The 22571-nt window shown below is 40.7% G+C and overlaps 1 protein-coding gene across 1 annotated transcript; it reads right to left on the bottom strand.

Moving 5' to 3' along the window:
* Window positions 1-1148: 1148 nt before the first annotated feature.
* LOC118311386 (tissue factor) lies at window positions 1149-22571 on the bottom strand. Its single transcript, XM_035635228.2, has 7 exons — window positions 22342-22571; window positions 20554-20668; window positions 18016-18105; window positions 7915-8021; window positions 6634-6812; window positions 5378-5543; window positions 1149-1671 (listed from the first exon to the last, which is right to left on the bottom strand). The coding sequence occupies exons 1-7, from the start codon at window positions 22406-22408 to the stop codon at window positions 1526-1528; spliced, it is 870 nt and encodes a 289-aa protein (XP_035491121.1). The 5' UTR covers window positions 22409-22571; the 3' UTR covers window positions 1149-1525.

Below are 22571 nucleotides of genomic sequence, written 5' to 3' on the forward strand. Positions count from 1 at the left end.
GTCAAAATGAAGCACTTAGCTACAGTACGATTAAAAACTATATATATATATGAAACATTGAAATCTAAGTTTTTAGACTTAGTTGACTGCCTTTTAATAAGTGTAAACAAAGAAGATCACTTCAGGCAATATGTTGACTTTTCTGCAAATTAAATGTGAAAATGTATTGAAAACCCAGTTAGTTACTATTACATGAACAAAAACAGCTTTTTGCCCTTCCCATGAACCCATTTTGGTACAAGCAACAATAACTCATAAAGTTAAGATAAATTTTCTACGAAGGCAAGTTTAAAAAAAGTACTGACCATATAATGTACCGTATGTGATATGAATATTCACTACATACATAAATAAAACAGTAGAATACCTGGTAGATCCTATGTCAGCATTTCCTCCCTTACTTATGTGTACATTACATCTAGTTTTGTTATTTTTATATTGTATTCTGAAATGATCTTTACACCTCTGAGAAGCTGAACCAACTAATACCAATTTTGCTTCTTGTTTTTTTTTCTTCTTTTTTCTTTATTGGCAGTTGGGAGACCTGCGGAGAGTACACGTGGGATACACACCTCTGCTTACATGCAGGCCTTTTGGTGGCGGTCACTTGATTGACTTGTAGATGTGCTCCTCTTTGCAGTGTACATTGCAGTGTAGTTGCTGTGCAGATTGTAGTGTTAGTGTTCAGTGGGCTCACATGGTGGTTTCATGGCGGCATGCGGTAGAATCTCCCTGCGGTAAGTACCCTGCCTACAGTAGTCAAGAGTTGCCATCCTATATCATTTCATTGTATACTCTGGACTTTTTTCTTAACTGTTTTAGCTGTTTAAGTATTGCAAAATGAAATCTTTTTCTTAACCTTACCATTTCTCTCCTTTCTCAGGTGTTCCCGGGTTATTTTCTTATTTTAAATAAATATTATTGTGAAATGAATGCACGTCTCCTGCACTCCTTAAACCTTAATTTGTGTCAACATGTTTGAAGTTGGGGCCTATCATGGCCCATAGATCTATATAGAAACCTCATATCTGCCTTGCATATGGTGTCTGGTCACAAACAAGTTCTTACTCAGTGCTGATTTATAAACATCACTGTTTACACTATGAGTATAAAGTAAGAAATAACAAGGTTTGGACGAACTGGACAACTTAATTTTTAGTATTTTATTGCTTTTACAGCCTTTTGATCAACAAAAGATACAAACAACAGGCCTAGAAAGGCGGAGATCATATACATCCACTAAGGCTTTCACCTTCTCATGCCATTTTATAGTCCTTTCGAAAGCATGGGACAAATGGCAGAAATACAGAGGTGGTGCTGAAATGGTATTATTACCTGAAAAGCAGAATTCTTATTGATTCCTCAGCGCAATATGTAGCTTCACTTTTAATGTAAATAAAAAAAACGGTAAATAATTACTACAATACAGTGGAATAAAAGAATATAGGAATGTAAAATGTTTTCCAAGAAAAAGGGAGGAGAGATGACCACCTCCTTGTTTTTGAAAAATGCCTAGATACACACCCTAAACAGGTGCCGATGACTGAGATGTGTGGAGCATTTTGTTTCTTCGTTGGCAGCATCTGCAGCAGAGTACCGTCACTGTAACCACGATGATTAGGATTGTGAGTAAGATGAAGACTGCACCAACCCACGCTCCAAGACTTAATTCTGAAGAAACAAGGAAGTCTGTTAGATAAAGGGGTGAATGGACTATTTTTATATAGCACTTTTCTAGTCTTATTGACCATTTAAATTGCCCTACATGACAATTCACATTCATACAGCGCTGCCATTTCCTGCAGCTTTTCTCTCAGGGTACCACATGGTCTTGCCCAAGGACACATCGACATGCAGAGTAGGGAAAGGTGGGATCGAACCGCCAACCAAGAACCTCCTGAGCAACAGTCAGCCTTAAATTTGGCTAATCATTCATCACTTTAAACACACGGTAAGATTTTTAACCAAGATTGGCTTTACAGAGCATAATTCAAAGTATGGGATCGGGTACTGTTTTTATGGGATTCTGTCATTTAAGGCATTTAGTTACATTTGTGACTGTCTACAGCTTTTCAACTCTTTACCACTGTGGTGTCTTTCAGAAACATAAACACTGAACATACCTTTCATCTGCCCACCACAGTGCTGTTAAACCAGAAACAGCCCGAATACACCTTATTTTTATACAGTATGTTGGCTATACACAAAGCGTCTCACTCCGAGGCTTAGACACTGACAGGAGCACCAATATGTGGATGTGACGTGACAGCTCCATTTTACCAGTCTGAATGGCAGCTAGATGGATTTTTTAATTTTTTATATATAATTACAAATATTTTTGGGGGAATTTTTCAAGCCTTTATCAACAGTTCAGTGTGAAAGGGGGGAGAGAGTGGGGAAGACATGCAGCAAAGGTGTTACCCAGTGAGTTAATCAACACCCTTAGATGAATTATTTTTGTTGCATCTCGTGCACAGGGTAACTTTGTTCAGTTGTGCTTTTGGTTGTGTGTTTAGGGGCCACTTTCATAGGGCTTTTTTCAAAAACCCAAACGCAGAGCCATGGGAAGAGGTTTTGAGTTTGGGGTGCTGTGGTAAAAGGTACATTTTTGACATTGGGTGTGCACGCGCACGCACACACACACACACACAATTCATCATTGGCATATTCATTGAAGAAAGAATTTATAAATGCGCAAAGTATTTCAACTGCTGCAAAAGGCCAATTTGCACAGCACACAACAACATTACCACATTCATTTTTTTGCAGCACAATTATCAGTGTGAAATTAAAGTCCAAAGATAATATTAAACTGCCCAGGGACTGCTCTTTGTAGACCAAAAACATTACCTGGGTGTGTGCTCCACTTACATAGCTCAGTGATTCTTGAGATCAGGTACAAAACAAGTAAAGATTAAAAAAAATATATATATATATGCAGTTCAGGTTTTGTAGATTAACCAAGTTTTTTATTCAATTATCACAATGAACAGTGATATGTAGAAACATAATGGCACATGGTCGTTGTGCAAAAACACGTGCTTTAAAACAGACAGATGCTTCTCACTTAGCCTGAAATTATAGTTTAATTACAGGGTTAGGGTTACTTTCAGACCAAAGACCATCAGACCAAAAGTGGATAGTGTTAACATTTGGACATTTAGCATGAATGTCTTTCAGGATTTGATCCCTATAGGTCCAAATGGCTGCATCCTTCCGCTTGGACTTGGAGATTGTGCAGAATACTGATTTTTCATGTTTGGTGTAGAACATGCCTGTGTGAAATATGTTATTTGGGGGGTTTTGCCCATAGTGACAGGATTGTACTTCTGAGCTGAGTTTATTTCAAGGCCTCAGAAATGTCAACATGCACAATAAGTTTCTCTCATATTCCTTTACTCTAAGTGGACATGAATAGTTGTCTCATTTCTTAGCGTGTCTTAGTAGAAATTCATATACTCTGAGAGAGTGCCAGTGTGTTTCTCCAGTTTGGTGAGAATCTAGAATAAAGGCTGGCGCCCTATGATTACCGGCAAACTCCTGAGAGTCTGCGAAGATCAGTGTGTAATTTGTCCGTGGTATTTTTAATTCATCTCTCACTCAGCGCAAGGTCCCATTAATATGGAAGGAGTCTAATGTGGTAAGTGCACTGTGGTCAAGTGCAAATCACCTAAAGAGCTAAATGATTTCAGACCAGTAGCTCTTACTTCACTGGTAATGAAATGTTTTGAGCGATTGGCAAGCAATTCTTTATGGATACAGTGCAGAACCAGCTTGACCTAATGCAATTTGCTTATCGGACGTTCAGAGCAGCGGAGGATGCTACCACTATCCTATTCAACTTTCTTTACAAGCATGTACATGGTATGAAAACCCATGCTAGACTCTTATTTGCTGATTTCTCCTCAGCTTTTAATACAATCCAGCCTCCAATTTTATCCAGTAAATTAGTGTCAAATTTTAATCTTGATATTCCAATGGTGAAATAGCTTATGTTTTTTTTTAACATGCAGGCCCCAGTCAGTTAGGGCAAATGGTGTCTTATCTCCAAAGAAACTGTCCTCAACGGGGTCTCCACAAGGGTGTGACTTGTCCCCGTTATTGTATATTTTGTATACAAACGACTGTAGGAGTCGCCACACTAACAGGCATCTCTTGAAATGTGCCAATGACACTGTTTTAGTCAGTCTGCTCCAGGATGGAGAGGTCAATCATGGGCCAGCTGTGACTGATTTTCGTGGAGTGGTGCGACACTCGTTTCCTCAAGTGAAATGTTCAAAAAACTAAGGACATGGTAATTGATTTTAGAAAAAAACCTACAGCCACCTCTCCCAACCACAATCAAGGGCACAGTGGTGGAGATGGTTGAGTCAAGTAAGTATTTGGGGACAGTGATTGATAAAAACTTGACCCATGACCTCAATGTATCCAAAATCTGCAACAAGGGCCTGCAGAGATTGTATTGCCTGTGCAGATTAAACTTTTTTATGTGAAAGACTTTGATGGGTTTATTCTACATATCTTATATTGAGTCCATTTTAACTTTTTATTTGATTTCATTTCATGGGAACCTTACAGTACAAAACGGAAGTCGTCTGTTCAAAATTGTCACAGAGGCCAGTAAGATAATTGTCATACAGCAGCTCTCTCTCACAAAGATCTTTGACAGACAAGTTTTGCAGAAGGCACAATCAATTTTGTCAAGCTCTGACCACCCAATCTTGGAGGAATTCATTCCTTTCACACTGGGTGGAGATATAGGCTCCCTAGAGCAAAATCAAACGGGTAAAAATGTTCTTTTGTTCTTTGTGCAATCAGAACTATTAACTTGTACAACTGATGACTCTCACTCAAGCCTTCTTAATGACACTTAGAAATCACTCCTTGTTTTTCAGAGACTCAAAGTTTTTAATTTGACACTGTTAACTTTTAAGTGAGGAAATTGCAAACAGAAACAGAAGAAAAAAACTTTTTTGATTTGAGGGTGACTTAAAGGTTTAAGGTGCGCTTGGGTTAGACACTGAATGTGAAAAAATGTGTGTTCATACAATTTCTCCTGGAGGATCGGAGAGCTCTTTTCCAGATGATGTACAATTTTTCTAAGCACACCGCACCAGACAAAATAACTTTTCATTTAAGAGCCACAAACAGGACTCCTGAACTTGTTATTTCTGAATTCCTGACTGTGCCCCCTCTCTGCTGTCTTAGCCAAGACAGGAGGGCTGGAGTGCACAGACATATTTTTCACATGGAGCACTAAAGTTTCACTATATAATAATGTATAGATATTGCTGGATTTACCTGCCCTGCCCATACCCCATGTGTAGTGTAGTGTAATGTAGTGTAGTGTGTGAATGCATATACAGTGTGTGTGTACCTTGCAGGACATCCTCTTGTCCAGTTGTACACCGCTGTTCGCTCCAGGCTCCCTGCTGGGTGGATTTGGGTCTGGAAGGGATGTAAGCTGCTACCATGAAGCAGTATTTTTGTCCTGCATCCAGCTGTGACACCTCTGCCATACTGGATTCAGATATGATGTCTCTCTATCAGGAAATAAATATTACAACCGCTCACATCTCTTACTTCACATTCCGACACTTAGACATTTAGCAGTTTTGCCATATCAGAGCCTACTTATAGATTCCATCTGAATCAGATTCTGAAGCTGCGCTATATAACCATACATTTGTAATTTATATTGTTTATTTTATCTTTTGGTTAGTGGACTGGCCTCCCACATGCCTCTGTCTGACAAAGGTTATTTAATCTCTATGTGTAGTTCAATATATAATGTATCAATTTCTTTAAATTCCATTCTTTAAAGTTCACATTACAAAACAGGCAACATGACATGTTTTATTTTACTTTCTGTAAAAATAAGGCTACAAGCAACAGTTGGTTAGCTCAGTTTAGCATAAACACTTGAAACAGGGGCAAACAGCGCGCCTGACTCAACATCCATACAGCACTGCTTCAGTTTACTGATTATCAAGTGTAAAATCAACATTTTATTCCATTAAAGAGGATTGTTTCTAGAAGTCCACCCTCAACTTCAATTTTGTACGGAACCAAATATAACATATTAACATAGAGCTTTAGAGGTACTGTCACATGTTTTGGATGGACATATTTGGACAGAATCAAGCTTACTATTTCCCAGTGCTTACAGTCATCATGCTAATCTAGGCTAACCAATAGTTGGTTCCATCATATTACCGTACAGATGTATAGATGTAAGAATTGTAACAGCTTATTCAATTTGTATGGTATAATTTTTTTAACAGTTTACAAATATGTATATATAAAAGTGCAAAGTGCACAAAAGTTTCTATCAATACACTAAGGTCTAAGGTCAATATGAAGATATAATTATATATATAATATGTGGTCATGTCGTTCCTCAAGCTCGGGTCCTACCACTTCTAATCCACACTCTGCAAGGATGTTCCTGTACACTATCCCAGCTACTTAGTTATGCCTCTGTGCATGCTGTCCCAGCTTGCATCTTACACCCTACTACAATGTGCCCCAATCACAGCCTCCGTAGAAAAACTTGAACGCTTGAAACTACTCATTGATAATGGGTCCTGTTTTTTTTCATGATGGTATCTGATCATATTCTGAATACAGTACCTTGCCTGTGCTTCCAGACTTGTAGTAGCTGATCTTGTACATGAGGTCATTTTTGAGAACATCTCTAATGCTGAGCTGCTTCCCATCCTGATGGATACTGGTCAGAGGATCTGTGATGTTGACAGTCACTGTCCTTTCATCTACAGCCTGCACAGTAATTTTAACAGCACTGATGTTACCTGAGAAGAGGACAAATCAGCAGTGATGATCAGACTTCTGTCAGACGTATTCCGACTGGTTGAGAGTGACATGTTCATAAATCTGAAGAAAGTGAGTGAGTCATACTGGCAGTGTGTGTGTGTCTGTATGTTCACATATGATCACATAACTTTTTTTTTTTTTTTAAAGTAACCCCGCCAGGATTAATTCTTTTGGTACCAATGGAAAAACTTCTGTTCTCATTTATGATACTTGCAGCATCTTTCTGTATTTGGTTGTGTGGTATGTATTTCCAGTGTGTTTGTCCATGTGCTAGTGTTCCTCTTATTTTTCTAAATCTAATGCCTACATAACCCCAAATGCAACTTGACCACAGTTCAGTTGGAGGTTAGGATGTGTAAATGGTGGTTAATGTATTCAGGAGCCTGGAGCCTACAGCAGAGATGAAGAGCTGGCTACTTTTCACACTTATCTTCTTCTTCTTACACTTCACATCAAATTTTTATACAGTATATACACTAGTACTCCCCAACACCTAGAAACAAAAACTGAGGTGGAGTTGCCCTGCAAGGCCTCAAATTCAGGTGTAGCTGTGGCTCAGGAGGTAGAGATGGATGTCCACCAGCCTGTAGGTCGGCAGGTCAATCCTCTCTTCTCCCAGTAAGCATGCCAATGTGTCATTGGGGATTAACCTTAACCATAAATTCATGGCTCTTCTGGCAGTGTATGAATGTGACAAAAAAGGCAAAAATGACCAAGAGTGAAAAAACTGCCTCTGATGAAGAATTAGTTTACCAATTATAAAATAAGAAATTAAGATTTATACATCAGGAGGAAGATTATATCTTGTTTCATAGAGCTTGTTTTTTTTCTTAAATCTGGAGACTGAGCTGCTCTTCAACATGTGAAACCTCCATCTACTGCTGATTTTCTAATATTGTGACTCATTATGTTGCTGTAGGATGAACTCTTCATCTGTTTCCTTTTTCTTTTTCTCATCATTCTGATAACAATATTCAGAAATACTAAATGCAGTGCAGTATAGTGTGTGTGTGTGTGTGTGTGTGTGTGTGTGTGTGTGTGTGTGTGTGTGTGTGTGTGTGTGTGTGTGTGTATATTTACTTTCTATGTAGGGGTTGAAGTTTCCAGAATAAGTGTGAGGTAACTCCTCTGGGTCATAGTTATGGTTCATGCTGGCAGGTTCTGTTTTGACGTCAGCACTGTAAATCCTGTCCAACAAGAACACATAAATGGTTAGCAGATATGTGATATGTGGACATTGTGTTTGTATTTTGTTCAGTAGTTTTGGAATGAATACAGTAAATACTGGGATTGTGGCCTAAGACTAGTGGTCTTAAGCAGAGAAGAAGAAATTCCTTAGTTTGATTTGTTTTGGTGCCACCGATGTCTGTTTGTTTCCCCGGCGGGTGGTCTGCAGGATTGTCCATTAATCCTGGTGGAAGGATGGGATATAGGCCAAAAAAGAACACATTGAACTTTGGCACGGATCCAGACAAAAGGTCAGATCTACTGTAGGATTTTTTTCCCACTTTCTTTAACATTGCAAGATAGGGCATTTTTTCCACATTTTCACTGATTCCAATTGAATAATGCATGGAAAAAGATGAAAAAAGAGTTGTTGAACTCCTAAGTTTTTGACAATCACTATATTTTACTGTTCAGCATGAAATCAGAGGGAGGCTGTGATTAATATTGACCTACTTCTTTATGTGAACAACCTGCATTTGTTTGTCTGCACTGTAAACACATACCCCAGCTGCTACTTTTGTTGTATTATTAACTAAGTAACTGCCCAACCTCTGTTTACTGTCATTTTGATGTAAACAGAGGTTTTGGCAACCATGGGTCTTGCTACATTAACAAGACTGAAATCTTAAGGGTTTCAACTTTAAAGGAAATTTCCGACATGTATTCATTTTGAACCGAATACCAAACAATTAGTTCAAAAGATGCTGGCATCACCCTTTACAAGGGCAGATACATTGGTAATAACATGTTTAGTTCTTCCAAGAAGAAGGGCCGCATCAGTGATTTCAGCCAAGAACAACGTCTATTTGCTGGAGGAGTAGGAATGGATGTGGGGAACCTCCAGCCTCCAGGTGGGGCTTCAGATTTCCTCTTCAATAGGGATGTTTCTGTTAAGCCCCTTTCACACTGGCCAAAACCCGCTAACACCAGATATTTTCTGAAGTGTGAAAACGTTTAATTGACATTCATCCCCAGGTCAAATGACTCTGCAATAGACCCGGGTAATAATCAGCTTCTCCTCCGATCGGCATTGATGTGAATGTCACACCCGGGTAAAGGCGCTAATTTGCGCGATGACGGAGGCAATGACGGAGGCCACTTTCACACCAAAATTACCAATGTGTCTATGAGAGGAGAACAAGGTTTGCACTGCGCGCTGTGGTTGTGTGTAGGTAGCCAACCTTCTCCTTCTCTCATAAGTGAGTGACAAAGGTACAAGATATAAGGTAACGCTGACCACAGTCTCACTGGCTTCCATGCTGGCTGCTTTCTGTTGTTAACTACATTGTTCTTCTTTTTTGTTTTATGCCCCGCACCGCTCTTTACCGCCACCTGTCACTGCACTGTTTTCCTGCTGCCGCTCATTAGGCCCTCAAGGTCAAACTGAATAAGTGACAAGTTTCCCATTGTATTTTTCTCTTGTGTTGTTACCCGTTCATAGTCTCGCAAGTGTGAGGATATAGTGGACCTCTCTGACACATTCATCTGTCCATGTATTGAAAATGATGACTCTAAGCTGACTGTGGAGCATCCTGATACTATGTTGCTAGTCTTAGTGGTCTGCTTGTTGACTGTGATTCATCTCTAGAAATTAGCAAGGAGCAGCTTGCTAAGGCGCAGAGAGCTCACCCCTCATTGACAACTTGCATAGTTCTAGTCCATGGAGCTCTACATGTTTGTTAGCTCCAAAATCTGACGGGACACCTCGTTTGTGCACCGACTTCAGGAAAATGAATGACGCCACAAATCCAAATCTACAGCCACATTTTTACTTGTTTACTTGCTTAAATAAATACCTAATTTTGGCTAAACCTTAAAACTTGTTGTCTGGTGTCCTTTATGTTGCTTCCCTCTGAGCCGGGGTCGTGACAAATTGAATTTATTGCCCATAACAATATGTGTTTGTATATTAATTAACCTGCAACAAAGAACCAATGTTTAACTTATTGATTTTAACTTGTATGCCGCCATGTTTGCTCCGCCATGGCGACATACAAGCTCGGGGGAACTCTCGCCGTAACGTATTGTGTCACTTCCGGTTGTTGTCGCTTCTGTGAACTGTGTTTATCCACCGCTCCTCCTCGTCTCTCTTTAACACTGCAGTTTCCTCTAACTATTGGGAAACTATCAGCTCCACTCTCCCTTGTTTAGTCTTAAAACTCACAGCTCTCTTCCTCTTTTAGCGACTCGCTCGCTGAAACCTGGCTACAGCCAGAAGAATATGTTAGTTTAAATGAATCAACACCTCCCTCTTATAAAAATACTCATATTCCTCGTACCACAGGCCGAGGAGGAGAAGAGTAGCAGCAATCTATTAATCAGACTTATTGTTTAACCCTCGACCTAAACATAGTTTTAACACATTTGAAAGCCTCACTCTTAGCCTCTTTCACCCACGCTGGAAATGTCAAAAAACAGTTATTGTAGTCGTTTTATATCGACCACCAGGCCCTTACTCTGAATTTTTATCTGAATTGTCAGACTTTTTATCTGAGTTGGTGCTTAGCACAGATAAAGTTATTATAGTGGATGATTTCAACATTCATGTGGATGTATCTACATTACATGTCACTGACTCTCTCTCCTAGTAGATCTGACCCCAGAGCTGCAGGATCCAAACTCGTCATTATTATTATCATTATTACTATTATTATTATTATTATTAATAATAACATCATTGTATTTATAAGTGTCAGTTTTCACTATTTATAAGTTAGTTTGTATTTTCTATCTCTCCTAGTGTATCTCTGACCCCAGAGCTGCAGGACCCAAACCCGTCATTATTATGGTTATTATTATTATTAATATTAAAATCATCACAACAACATAACTGTATTATTTTTTTTAATTATAAGTATCAGTCTGGTAGAGGTTAAAGCGGAGGTTGTACAACTGTCCTCTCTCTCTCTCTCTTCTCTCCTACTGTCTCTCCTCTCCTCCCCATTTCGCTCCTCACCCAAACCGGTCGAGACAGATGACCGCCCACAACTGAGTCCGGTTCTGTCAGAGATTTCTTCCTGTTAAAAGGGAGTTTTTTCTCTCCACCGTCGCCAAGTGCTTTGCTCATTGTGGGATTTGTTGGGTTTTCCCTGTAATATTGTAATATTGACTATAAGTGCCTTGAGACAATGTATGTTGTGATATGGCGCTATACAAATGAAATTGAATTGAATTGAATTGATATGCGGTTGCCCAAAATGGCCAAAACACTCCTAACCCTAACCCGGCAAATTAAGTTTAATAACTAGGTTTGGGAACAAGGACCACACCTCAAACGCACTTAATTTCCGCACAGAAGTGCTTAAGCTCCCCTGTTTCTCTGTCTCAGTTCTCACGTGACAAGTGAAAAACGAGCAAACAATTTTACCACAAACTGCATAGACCACAAACTCCTGCCAAAAACCTTCTGACAGCGACCTATTCGAAGACAATCTCCTCCATCTCCGGTTCAACTCTTCACAGACTCAGCCAGACAGCATCATGCCACTCCGATTCCCCCCAGAGCAAGAGAGGGTGATGATTGAGGGCGGCGACGTTGAGAAGGCAGGCAGAGGAGCACGAGCGAGGCAACGTGAGTTCGGCAATGGTTTTGTGACTGAGTTCCAGGCTTGAGCTTTTCCTGGATTGCTTGCTTTTACCTGGCACTGCCTGCCCTCAGAAAATGAGCAAAACAATCATCCTGGGGAAAGTCACTAAACAAAGCCATAGAAGAAACTGGCTGAGTGTTTAACAGCAGTCGGAACAAAACAATCAGGCGACGAATAGTCAAGCATATGCCCTTGTGCTTTGTTCAATTTGAGTCCATCACATTTCTTGATAGTTTCCAAGCCAAGCCACTATTGTTGGTAATTGTGGTTAAGCATATCGAAGGTGGAGATGGAAACTCTTACAGGCGGGGATTGAAATAAGGAGAGGACTTTGGGTAACACGCTCGTTTCAACCATCTCAACTCTCCCTAGCAGGGACAGGGGAACAACCTCCCATTGTATAATATCATTTTTTATTTCTTTAACTAATTTACTATAATTTGCATCAAATAATTGTGTAGAGGAGTTCATTTACTTGTGTGGGCCAGACCCCGGCCACCATCTTCGCCTCTGATTTGTTTTCATCAGTTTTATACCCTGACAGCGAGCCATAACTACGAAGACATTGCACAGGTTGAGGAATGGAAAGTGGATTTTTTTAAATGAAAATCAATATACCATCCACATATATTTTGGTGAATAGCCTCTGCTAGAGGTACAATACTATGGGCAAATAGGATGGATGAGAGTGAGTCTCCCTGTCTTATGCCCTTCTCCACCCCTAAAAAAATCAGAACAGTGACTATTGACTCTCAGTTTTGACTAAGGGTCTTTTTCAAAGCAAACTCAGGTAACAAATTCTAATAAGTTTCTGCTCTAAAAGTAACCAATCAACTCTATCAAATGCTTTCTCAAGATCTAAACTGCGAAGCATTGAAGGTTGTTTATGCTTTGCCGCTATTGATTGTAAATTTATAAACTCTCCTTATGTTGTTTGTTACTTCACGGCCTGTTATAAATCCTGTTTGGTCCGATTTTATTAATTTATTTATATTATTTTGGATCGTGTTAGCTAGGATGGAATTCAAAAATTTAGACAGAGGGGGCCGCCCTCTGCTTCTCCTCTCCGATCTCTGACCCTCTGTCAGTGGAACCAGCCGACCCCTGCGCCTGATCCCCAGCACCTGCGAGACTGTCTGTTCGTCCCCCCGGTCGCCTCCGCCTGCCTGCAAGGCCTCCGTGCCATCCCTCAGATCGGCGACGCCTGCCTGCACTGCCACCTGGCCGTCCCCCTGAACTGCTATGCCCGTCTAAGTCTTTGCTCTCTTCCCGTCCTGCCTTCCCCTGCCCAGTGCTTCAGAGACTTGTTTTGTTTTGCGTGTTCCCGTTTACAGTAAACTTGTTTCAACCTGTGTTTATGGCTCTTGTTTGCCACCTGTTCTGTTCTGTTCCATGATCACTGCTGTTATATCTGTTTCTACGCCTGTGCGCCCCCTTAGTTGGACCCTTCCACATGTTGACGATAAAACGGGTGTTGAAATGCGTGCATCAGGGGGACTGGTTCACTTCCATAGACCTGAAAGATGCATATTTCCACGTCCCCATAATCCAGAAACACAGGAAGTTTTTCCTTTTTCCACGTGTGTGGAGACGGCTCTGCAGCCATTACGCAGAGTGGGGATGACCTGGACGACCTGCTTTTGCTGGCTCGCTCCAGAGAGGAAGCAGCATCACAGACGAGGGAGCTGGTAACTCACCTGTCGAACCTGGGCTTTGCCATAAACTGGAAAAGGAGCTCTCCTCTACCCTCTCAAAACGTTGTTTATCTGGGGGTGGAACTGAATTCAGCCACTATGAGAGCGCGCCTCTCACAGCAGAGGATAGAGACACTGACGGGGTTTCTCCGCCGTGTGACGCCTCACAGCGTGGTGACAGCTCTGTCCGTCATGCAACTGCTTGGCTTGATGTCACGTCGTGGCGCCCCTGGGCCTGCTTCACATGAGGAGACTGCAGACACGGTTCATTCGTCTGCGCGTCGATCCTGTGCGTCAAAGAAGACGCATGGTTTCCATTCCTCCTTCAGTGAGCTCCGATTTGGCTCACTGGAAAAACCCTCGCCTCCTGACGGAGGGAGTGCCTTTGGGCAGAGCCGCATCACACTTCTCAGTGTTCACAGACGCGTGTCTCTCGGGACGGGGAGGGACGTCACGGGCGCCGGGGGGGACAGTGGCCACCACACGTCTCTCCATATAAACGCACTGGAGCTTCTCACGGTGTGCAAAGTGATTCAGCATTTTGCCCCAGTGTTACGAAATCAACATGTTCTGATTCGAACAGACAACAAGGCGACAGCAGCTTATTTAAATCGCCACGGATGTTTTCGCTCAGCGCAGCTGTTGAACATAGCCAGGCGGTTGCTGTGCTGGGCGCCCACACGGCTGCTCTCCATCAGAGCACTTTACATCCCCGGTGTGCTGAACAGGGGGGCGGATATGATGTCGAGGGGAGGCCCTCGGCAGGGAGACTGGAGTCTTCATCCCGATCTCGTTCTCCGGATCTGGGACAGGTCTGGCGAGGCAGAGGTGGATCTGTTCACCGCAAAAAACGCACATTGCGCTCTCTGGTTCTCACTCAGCACGAGAGACGATCCGCCGTTAGGGGTGGACGCGCTTGCGCATCGGCAGTGGCCCAGAAGGCTCCTTTACGCTTTCCCACTGGTTCCGTTGATCAATTAGCTCCTGACCCGAGTGCAGGAGGAGCAGCTGTCAGTGAACTTGATAGCTCCGGAGCGCACGGGCACGTCATGGTTCCCCAGTCTGCAGCGCCTGTTGGCGGGCCGGCCGTGGTTAATTCCGTGGCTCGGAGACGCTCTTTCCCAAGCGGGGGGGAGCGATCAGGAATCACCCGGTGATAGGCCAGCGTCTGTGGGTTTGGCCGCTGAACGGGACTGCTTAGTGAAGCTGGGTCTCTCTCAGGAGGTTGTGCAAACCGTTCAGGACGCGAGAGCCGCATCTACTAGAGCGTCATACACCGCGAAATGGGCTGCTTTTCAGCAGTGGTGTGTGGAGAGGAATTTGAATGCCACTGCGTGCCCTCTGCCTCTCGTGCTCTCATTCCTCCAGCTGTTGGTGAACAGGGGTTTGGCTTCAAGCACAGTTAAAACATAAGCTGCTGCTATTTCCTGCTGTCACGAGGGCTTCGGTGACAGGACGGTGTTTAGTCACCCTCTGTTGAAACAGTTTCTTAAAGGTGTACGGCGGTGCCGGCCTGTGTCTCCCTCGCTCGCTCCACAGTGGGATTTGGCGCTGGTAAAACCCCCCTTGGAACCTCTGGATCAGGTTTCATTGAAATTCCTGTCAGCCAAGACGGCTCTGTTGTTGGCTTTGACATCCGCAAAGAGAGTCAGTGATTTGTCTGCTCTCTCGGTGGCTCCGTCGGGTCTCTGAATCCAAGGGGATGGCAGTTCTGCGACCTTGCGCCCTAACCCGGCTTTTACGCCTAAGAGCATCACCAGCTCTTACAGATCGAGAGTGATAACATAACGCTCCTGTTATGTTGCACGCACGGCTACGCTGCGTCGATATCAGCGCCTGTTTGTGCACTACAGAGAGCAATCGCTGGGGCAATCCCTGTCTGCTCAGCGCCTGTCACACTGGCTGTGTGAGGCTATTTCGCAGGCATATCTCTCCTCTGGGGTGGATCCCCCGGAGACTGTCAGGGCGCATTCCACCGGAGGAATTGCGTCCTCTGTGGCTCTGCAGGGAGGGATGGCAGTGGGGGACATCTGCACTGCAGCTTCGTGGTCCTCCCCCTGCTCATTCATCCGGTTCGATCCGCGGGACGTTTCCCGTTTCTCTATGACCCACTCTGTACTGAGTGTTTTGTCAGAGTGATTCATGTGGTGATTGTTCGTGTGAACTCTCCATATTCTACTCATTGCCGTCTGTTACGATGCATGACGTCTGCATTTCCTCACAGCGATTGTTCGTTGTTCCCAGCCTTCATCCCGATTGGCGGAAATGTGATGATTCCTTCCCTTAAAGGGCGAAACCTATAAGATATAGAATGATAGTTACGTATTGTAACTCCAGATTCCGGGAGTAAAGGCGCAGCCCTATATGCTATGGGCCTCACTGGCTTCTTGAATGGCTGAAGAAAAGCTATTCTTGGGAGTAGATTGACGGTCTCGGCCCAATTTATACACAAGGTGAGACCGTGGTGAGGCCCACACAGCAGGTGGGCGTGAGCTAAAGTTTTTTCAGTGCTGCGCGGTCGCACGAGGGATAAACCCACTAGCGATAGCCTTAAAGGGCTGCGCCTATACTCATAGAATCTGGAGTTACAATACGTAACTATTGATCTGCTGTCTCGTATTATAGGCGCGCGTGTGGTTTGTGCGTGCGCGAGTTTTGAGACTAAACTAACGCCATACAGGACATTGTATGAATAAGACTTCTATGTTTCTCAAGGGAGAGCACAGGACATGTAACTAACAGAGCAGAGATGTATGCCTGAGTAGGAAAAAAATGTGGGCTTAATTTCAGCTGGTCTTGAAATGTTGGTGCTTAAATCGCCTTAAGTTTGTCAGGTTGACGGCAAATGAACCTTTTGAATTGTACATTACAAGTGTGTTTCATTTAAGAATGTTTCCAACAGTTTTTGCATGCAGTGAGTGTTATTTTAACTGCAATGCTGATAGCTGTTTACTTTCACTCATTTGTAACATTGCGCTTCATAAAATATCACAGATGTTAGGACCAGAAATTAAACGGGCATAATAGCTGGCTCTGATTCATGAGAAATATTAAGTTTAGTCTAATTTATATCATGGCATTGTTCATACAATATATATATCCACATTTCCGTAAATCAGTGACCAGTCATGTGGGGCAATATTTCTGATGTAATATATTTCAAAATGTAATTTTTTATTGAAGATGAATAATAACCTTCTATGTGTATTAAAGTCCATGTGTTGTTTTCAGGACTGTGACCATGTACGCAGCTGTCCGTCTGATGAGGGATCTTGAAAGGCCCTTGGAGCGGCAGTAAGTGTTAAATACTGTTTATGTGTTTGTGTCTGTGTATATATAAATAAATACATATGCACGGTTTGGCTGGCTTCAGGTACTGCCAGCCAAACCGAGAATGAACAGCTGTTTACACACACATGGGCTCACTTAGAGTTTACCTGGTCTTTGTACCAGGGAGTTGGCATTGTAAACTGTTTTGATGTCCTGTCCGATTGAATCGGATATTTGTGTTCACACAGTATTTCATTGGTAAAAAATAAAATAATTTTTCACAGAACCAAAGTAGTGTGATTTTTATTTATGTAAAACAAAATCCAGTGATCGTTGCACTCATTGAAGTCAGTTAGGTTGGAACTACAAAGTAAAGTTCAATTGGTCTTATTAAATACAGTTGGGTAACCAAGGTCCAACATTTAGTTTACATTTATATAAGTGAGTTAAGTCACCATGATTAAATATTTTCATGTTGGCATTAATCAACACAGTTAAGTAAAGCAAAAGAAACAAGATTTTGTTGAATTCATGTTGGTCAGTTTAGTTAGCTGAACACTGACCTAATAATTAAATCCAATTTAACCATACAATGTTTGAATTGTCTAATTCAGTCATGTTTGTTGAACATAAGTCAGTTATTTCCATCTTAATAATATCATTGAATTATATCTAACTCAACTCAGTATCGTGGAAATAGTTGACATATCTGCGTTAATTAAATCCAACAAATTATTTTTTTGAGTGTACCTTACTCTGTAAGGCATACTGTAGGTGAAATATCAGTATATTTTCACAAAAATATATTAAAATTATAAAATAATGTATAAATGTGTAATGGGTCTGGATGTTTTCTACAGGATTAGCTTTCCATGCTGCTGCTGATTTGGATTGATCCTGATCTGCAGATTAAAGGATTGGCAAATGTATTTCTGTAAATACATAGTTGGTTGTGGTTTGCAACTTCACAATTGGATGCCAAAAAATATTACACACTGTAGCTTTACATAATGTAACTTGACTGCAGAGTAGAAGGTATCATTGTTAATAATCCAAACGACCAGGTTCTTAGTGGTAAATTTGTAGAATCCATTGAGAGTATTCCTTTTCGATTAAACCCCTTATCTAATTTCCACAGGTGCATACTGTTCAGCTGGGTGGGATGATCCTGATGTGAATATGTTATGCTCTAACATCATGTTTTCGAATTCACTAAGTCACAGCTGAGTAGCTGTATCATTATTTCATTATGTATGTCACTGTAACAAGAAATCAATAGTCAATCAAAAAATGGTACAGGGCATTAATAGCATGCTGATAAGAAACATTAACCTATGTGATATCTAAGTCCTCTTCAGATAATAAGGAATATTATACAAGGCTTAAAATGTTTTTGATCCTACCTGTCGAAGGGTTTGAGGCAGTTGGTCAAATCACATACCGACTCTATCAATTGGCTGCAGTAAAGACACTCAATCCAGTCACTGTCATCCCTGTTGATCACATGACAAAATGGTATATCTTTTTTTATATTTTGTTCATTTGATTTTCCTTTCAGAAATGCATTTTAAACAACAAATATGAAAAATAAAAACAGAAACAAATCATTTTTCTTTTTCTTTTTCTATTCTGAGACCTCAGCTATAATCAGCAGTGTGGCTGTTGCTCAGGAGGTAGAGTCGATCACAGTTTCCCCTACTCCGCATGTTGGTCGTTGGGCAAGGCATTTAATCCTGAATTTCCTCTGACGGCTCTTCTGGCAGTGTATGAATGTGTGAGAATTCGACAGAAATTAATGTGTGAATTGGTAAAGGTGACTTGTCCTCTAAAGCACTTTGAGTGTTCAATAAGACTAGAAAAGTGCGCTATAAATGATGTCCATTTAAGCATCATAATCCTTACACTCAGAAACGACTTATGAAATAAGACTCTGTCGAATCAGCATCTTCATTATCAACTTTGACTTGAATAATTGAATTTGACACCCTTTAATGGTCTGCATATGAAAACCTGATTGCAGGACCTTTTTCTGTAACTGTCTGGTAACACGTGTGTCAGAACATGTGACAATAACAACTTAGTTTGCTTTCAGTAACATTCAGATGAAGCATATGAATCCTTTTAGGTCTAATGACTAAACATTCATAAGCTGTCATTGATAAACCCAACAAAGATCATTGCACTGTTTTCAAGCTGTACTTTTCCTTGAAAATCATTATAATGTCCATTCATTTCCAGCATTGCTGTGTGTTCCTGCAATGGGAATACAGTTTTTGACTATACATAGATAGACGACGCATCTCCACTTCCTCCCCTTATAAAAAAAAATTAGCTAATGACATGCACTATCTTGCACTTTTGACGTCAGTATCGAGGTCCCGCCTATACATCTCTGCTGTCAATCATGATGTTTCTCCCCCTTCTTATATCATCAAATAACTAATTGAAACCACACTTATCAGAAACATGAACACTTATTTATTAATTTATTAATTTATTTATTAGTTTATTTAAAAGGGGACAGTGCAATTTCATAAAACACATGATTACACATGGTTAAAAAAAGCCATAATTGGCCAGAAGGCTAGTTTTCATCTGTAGTCCCCTGGCCATGATGGGAAAAGGCAATAAAAATTACAATTTAAAAAGAAAAAAGAAAAAAAACTTGATCATACATCATAGGCAGCTGTGGCTCAGGAGTTAGAGAAGGTCATCCACTAACCAGAGGGTCAATGATTCATTCCCATGTGGCAAAGTTTTCTTGAGCAAGACGTTAAATTGCTGTTTATGAATAATGTGTGATAGAAAAGTTGCTGCATATAAGAATGAATTTAGGACTACCTCAAATGACAGAAACCGTCTTTAAGAAAAGATTATTTAATGTGTACTTTGACTTTTTACTTTGGTCCACGTACCATCCACTAATGGAGGAGGAATGTTTCATGACATATACTGCAGCCAACCACCAGGGGGCAATCAAGATGTTTTGGCTTCAGTAATGGGAGCTGTCATGTCATCCATCTTTATATAGAGTCTATGGTCTTTACAGGCAGGCAGAACACAGCTGAACAACTGTCTCAAAACATGGAAATAACGTTTAATTTCTGCTTACTGGTGGTTTTATTTTATTATACATTCTAGAAAAAGAAAATCAAACCATGTTTTAAAGATGTTGCTCATCCCTTATTGACCATGATAAAGAAAACAGCTTCTATTTCAATTAAGATTTTTACTTGAAAATCAAGAAACCATAAATGGTTCCTTTTTTTATAAACTAATTTCTGAAATAAAAACTTAAATGACCAAAAGATTCACGGTCAGGTCAAAAATCTTTTCACTGAGACTGCTGCCACAGAAATGGTTGCTGATCAAGGCTCAATTTTTCAATACTACATCAGAAATAACATATGCACAAGCATTCTAGAGAACACCCTGTAGTGTGATTCATGTTGCCATGAGCTCATTCATTTTATCAATTTTCTGCATTTTTACTGTACATTTGGTAAACAGTATATGCATTTATGTTGTTTTTTTACCCAAAGTGAATAAACATAATTGACTCTCCTTTACGCACACAACCATGCAAGACACAGTGGGTTTAAAACATTATAAGCTAAATAAAAAACAAATCGATTAAATACATCAATTTTAGAAAGGATGAATAAATATGTAATGCATATGATTTGAACCTTCAGAATTGTGTATCATTCAATACAGATGTACATACAAATTCTCATTTAGCACTGGTGGAAGAAGTGTCATTATCCTCTAAGTAATTGACACTAGAAGTACAACTATGTGAAAATAGTTTATTACAAGTTAAAATATTGTAAATTTTACTTCAGCAAACCCTTAAACTTTGACATGAAACCTTTGCTGTTCCACTGTCAAAAATGTGTGGGTGCTTGCGTGCTGGCATGCATGCGTGTGTGTGGTCTCACCAAGAGTACAGGACTGTGTATGTGTAGTTAGATGATTTGGTAGTCCAGTTGAGGGTGGTTTTAAAGTCCAGAGAAAACCAGTGAACATTCTCTGCTCTGGGCACAAAGTTGTCCTCTGTGAATGAAATGTAACAAAACATTACTTTCAACTCTTCCATGATCAGAACAATATTCTCCCTTCCTGTTTTAGTTTTTTCCAGTGAGCGAGTGTAATGTAAACCAACTTGGAAAGAATCTTTGACACCCCCCCCCACCCTCTTCTTCCTCCTAAACACAAGTCAGACTTTGCCAGCGAGTAAAACTGAATGTGAGTCTTATACATTTCTGTGGTTCATGTAAAACATAAAATCATAGAAAATTGTAAAATTGAAAAACATTTCTATAACATTACATTAACATTTTTTTTTACAATTCTATTGGATAGAAAAATGGAAAATAGAAAAATAGAAAATTAGAAAATTGGAGTAATTCACTTGTATTTCTTTTTATGCCTTGGGTTAAATGAGAGGGCCCAGCACAACGTGTCTGTTTGGTGCAGGCTAACTCCCCCATCGTCACACCTGCTTCAATCGATTAGAACACTTTCAGGTGTAGCTGGCACCAGAATAAAGTAGAAGAAAATGTCCAGATTATAAAAATCACTGTAACTTGGCCTCCATCAAAGTGACCAAATGCACGAGGAATTGGTTTAATAAATGTCTAATAAAATTTGTTTGCATTAATTCTGCTTCTGTTCAAATCTAAATCCCTCTTTTTCCTAAAGAGCATTGTTTTGACATTTATAAATGAAAAAATCACAAATGACAAATACAAGCAATATTATTATAATATGTCTTAATCAACCTAATTAAAATGCTGGGTTGGCAACACAATTTGCCAAAACCAGATAATATGTATCCTTTAGACATTATTTCCATTTCCAATAAAAATCTATATCTAAACATGGTGTTTTTACCTACATTGTGTAACAATATGATTTTTGAATATTATATACCAAGAATCTATACATGTAGCACCAAACATGAATATGATTAGCGTCTTCCATAATGAAGAGCTGCTTTCTGTCCATTCTGTATCAGTGGGGCTCAGAAGTGAAGCCTGTAGCTTCATATTAAAACACACCCTTCCTCTGTCACATACTTAACAACTAGAAGAGCACTCAGAGAGTGTAAACCTCTGCCAAGGCTAACACCCTATCATGCCGGGTTAAGAAAAAAAGTAAATAAATCTTGGACCGCCGTTTATCCAGATCTGCCTTAAAACTTAATGGGTTTTTCCTTGGGTCATGCAGCACCCCTCCACAAAATTTCATGGAAATCGGATGAATAATCCTGCTAACTAACAAACAGACAAACAAATGCTGATGACATGATAACCTCCTTGGCGGAGGTATTTAGGTGTATTTAATGTGCTGAACTACCTCCTGGTCACAAAGAGTGACCAGGAGGGGCCGTGGTAATGTAAACACAATGGAGCTGAAGGGATAATCAACGGAGTACATTGTCCATAGTTTGCATGGGGGATATTTCTATTGTAGAAAGTCCACAGTTAAGTTGGAGGACATCTTGTTTCCCTCCACTGTATTTGGGTGGAGTCTGTAATCTTGTAGGCAAGTATTTCCAAATTTCCAAATGAAAGCAAAGCTTGCAGCTTGGTTGTGTATCACCTGACAAAAGTCTGCCTGAAAAGCTGTGACTTTGTGTGAACATATCTATCTATCTATCTATCTATCTATCTATCTATCTATCTGTCTATTTGTTTTTCTGTCTGTCTGTCATGTGGTGTTACCTGCTGTTGTGATGATCCAAGCAGACAGCCAGACTCTCAGATAAAGCACAGTTCTCAGAGATGCCATGTTAGTAAAACCCCAGATCCTTTCTCCTTCGCTCCTCGATCTTGTTAAAACAATCTCACACCAAGACAAGATCAGATAGATCAGATGTTCCTCCGGAACGAAGCCGCTCAGACTGCGTGTGCTTTATGTTCAGAGTGTGGGAGCTGCGAATTGGGGGGAAAGA

The sequence above is a fragment of the Scophthalmus maximus genome, chromosome 5 (assembly GCF_022379125.1).
Source record: "Scophthalmus maximus strain ysfricsl-2021 chromosome 5, ASM2237912v1, whole genome shotgun sequence".
NCBI lineage: Eukaryota > Metazoa > Chordata > Actinopteri > Pleuronectiformes > Scophthalmidae > Scophthalmus > Scophthalmus maximus.

Coding starts and splice junctions, on each gene's coding strand:
- LOC118311386 (XM_035635228.2), bottom strand. CDS start 22,408: ATGGCATCTCTGAGAACTGTGCTTTATCTGAGAGTCTGGCTGTCTGCT. Junction 8,022..18,015: donor TGCCTCAAACCCTTCGACAG/GTAGGATCAAAA, acceptor CTTGTTGGACAG/GATTTACAGTGCTGACGTCA. Junction 5,544..6,633: donor AGTCTGGAAGCACAGGCAAG/GTACTGTATTCA, acceptor ATTTCCTGATAG/AGAGACATCATATCTGAATC.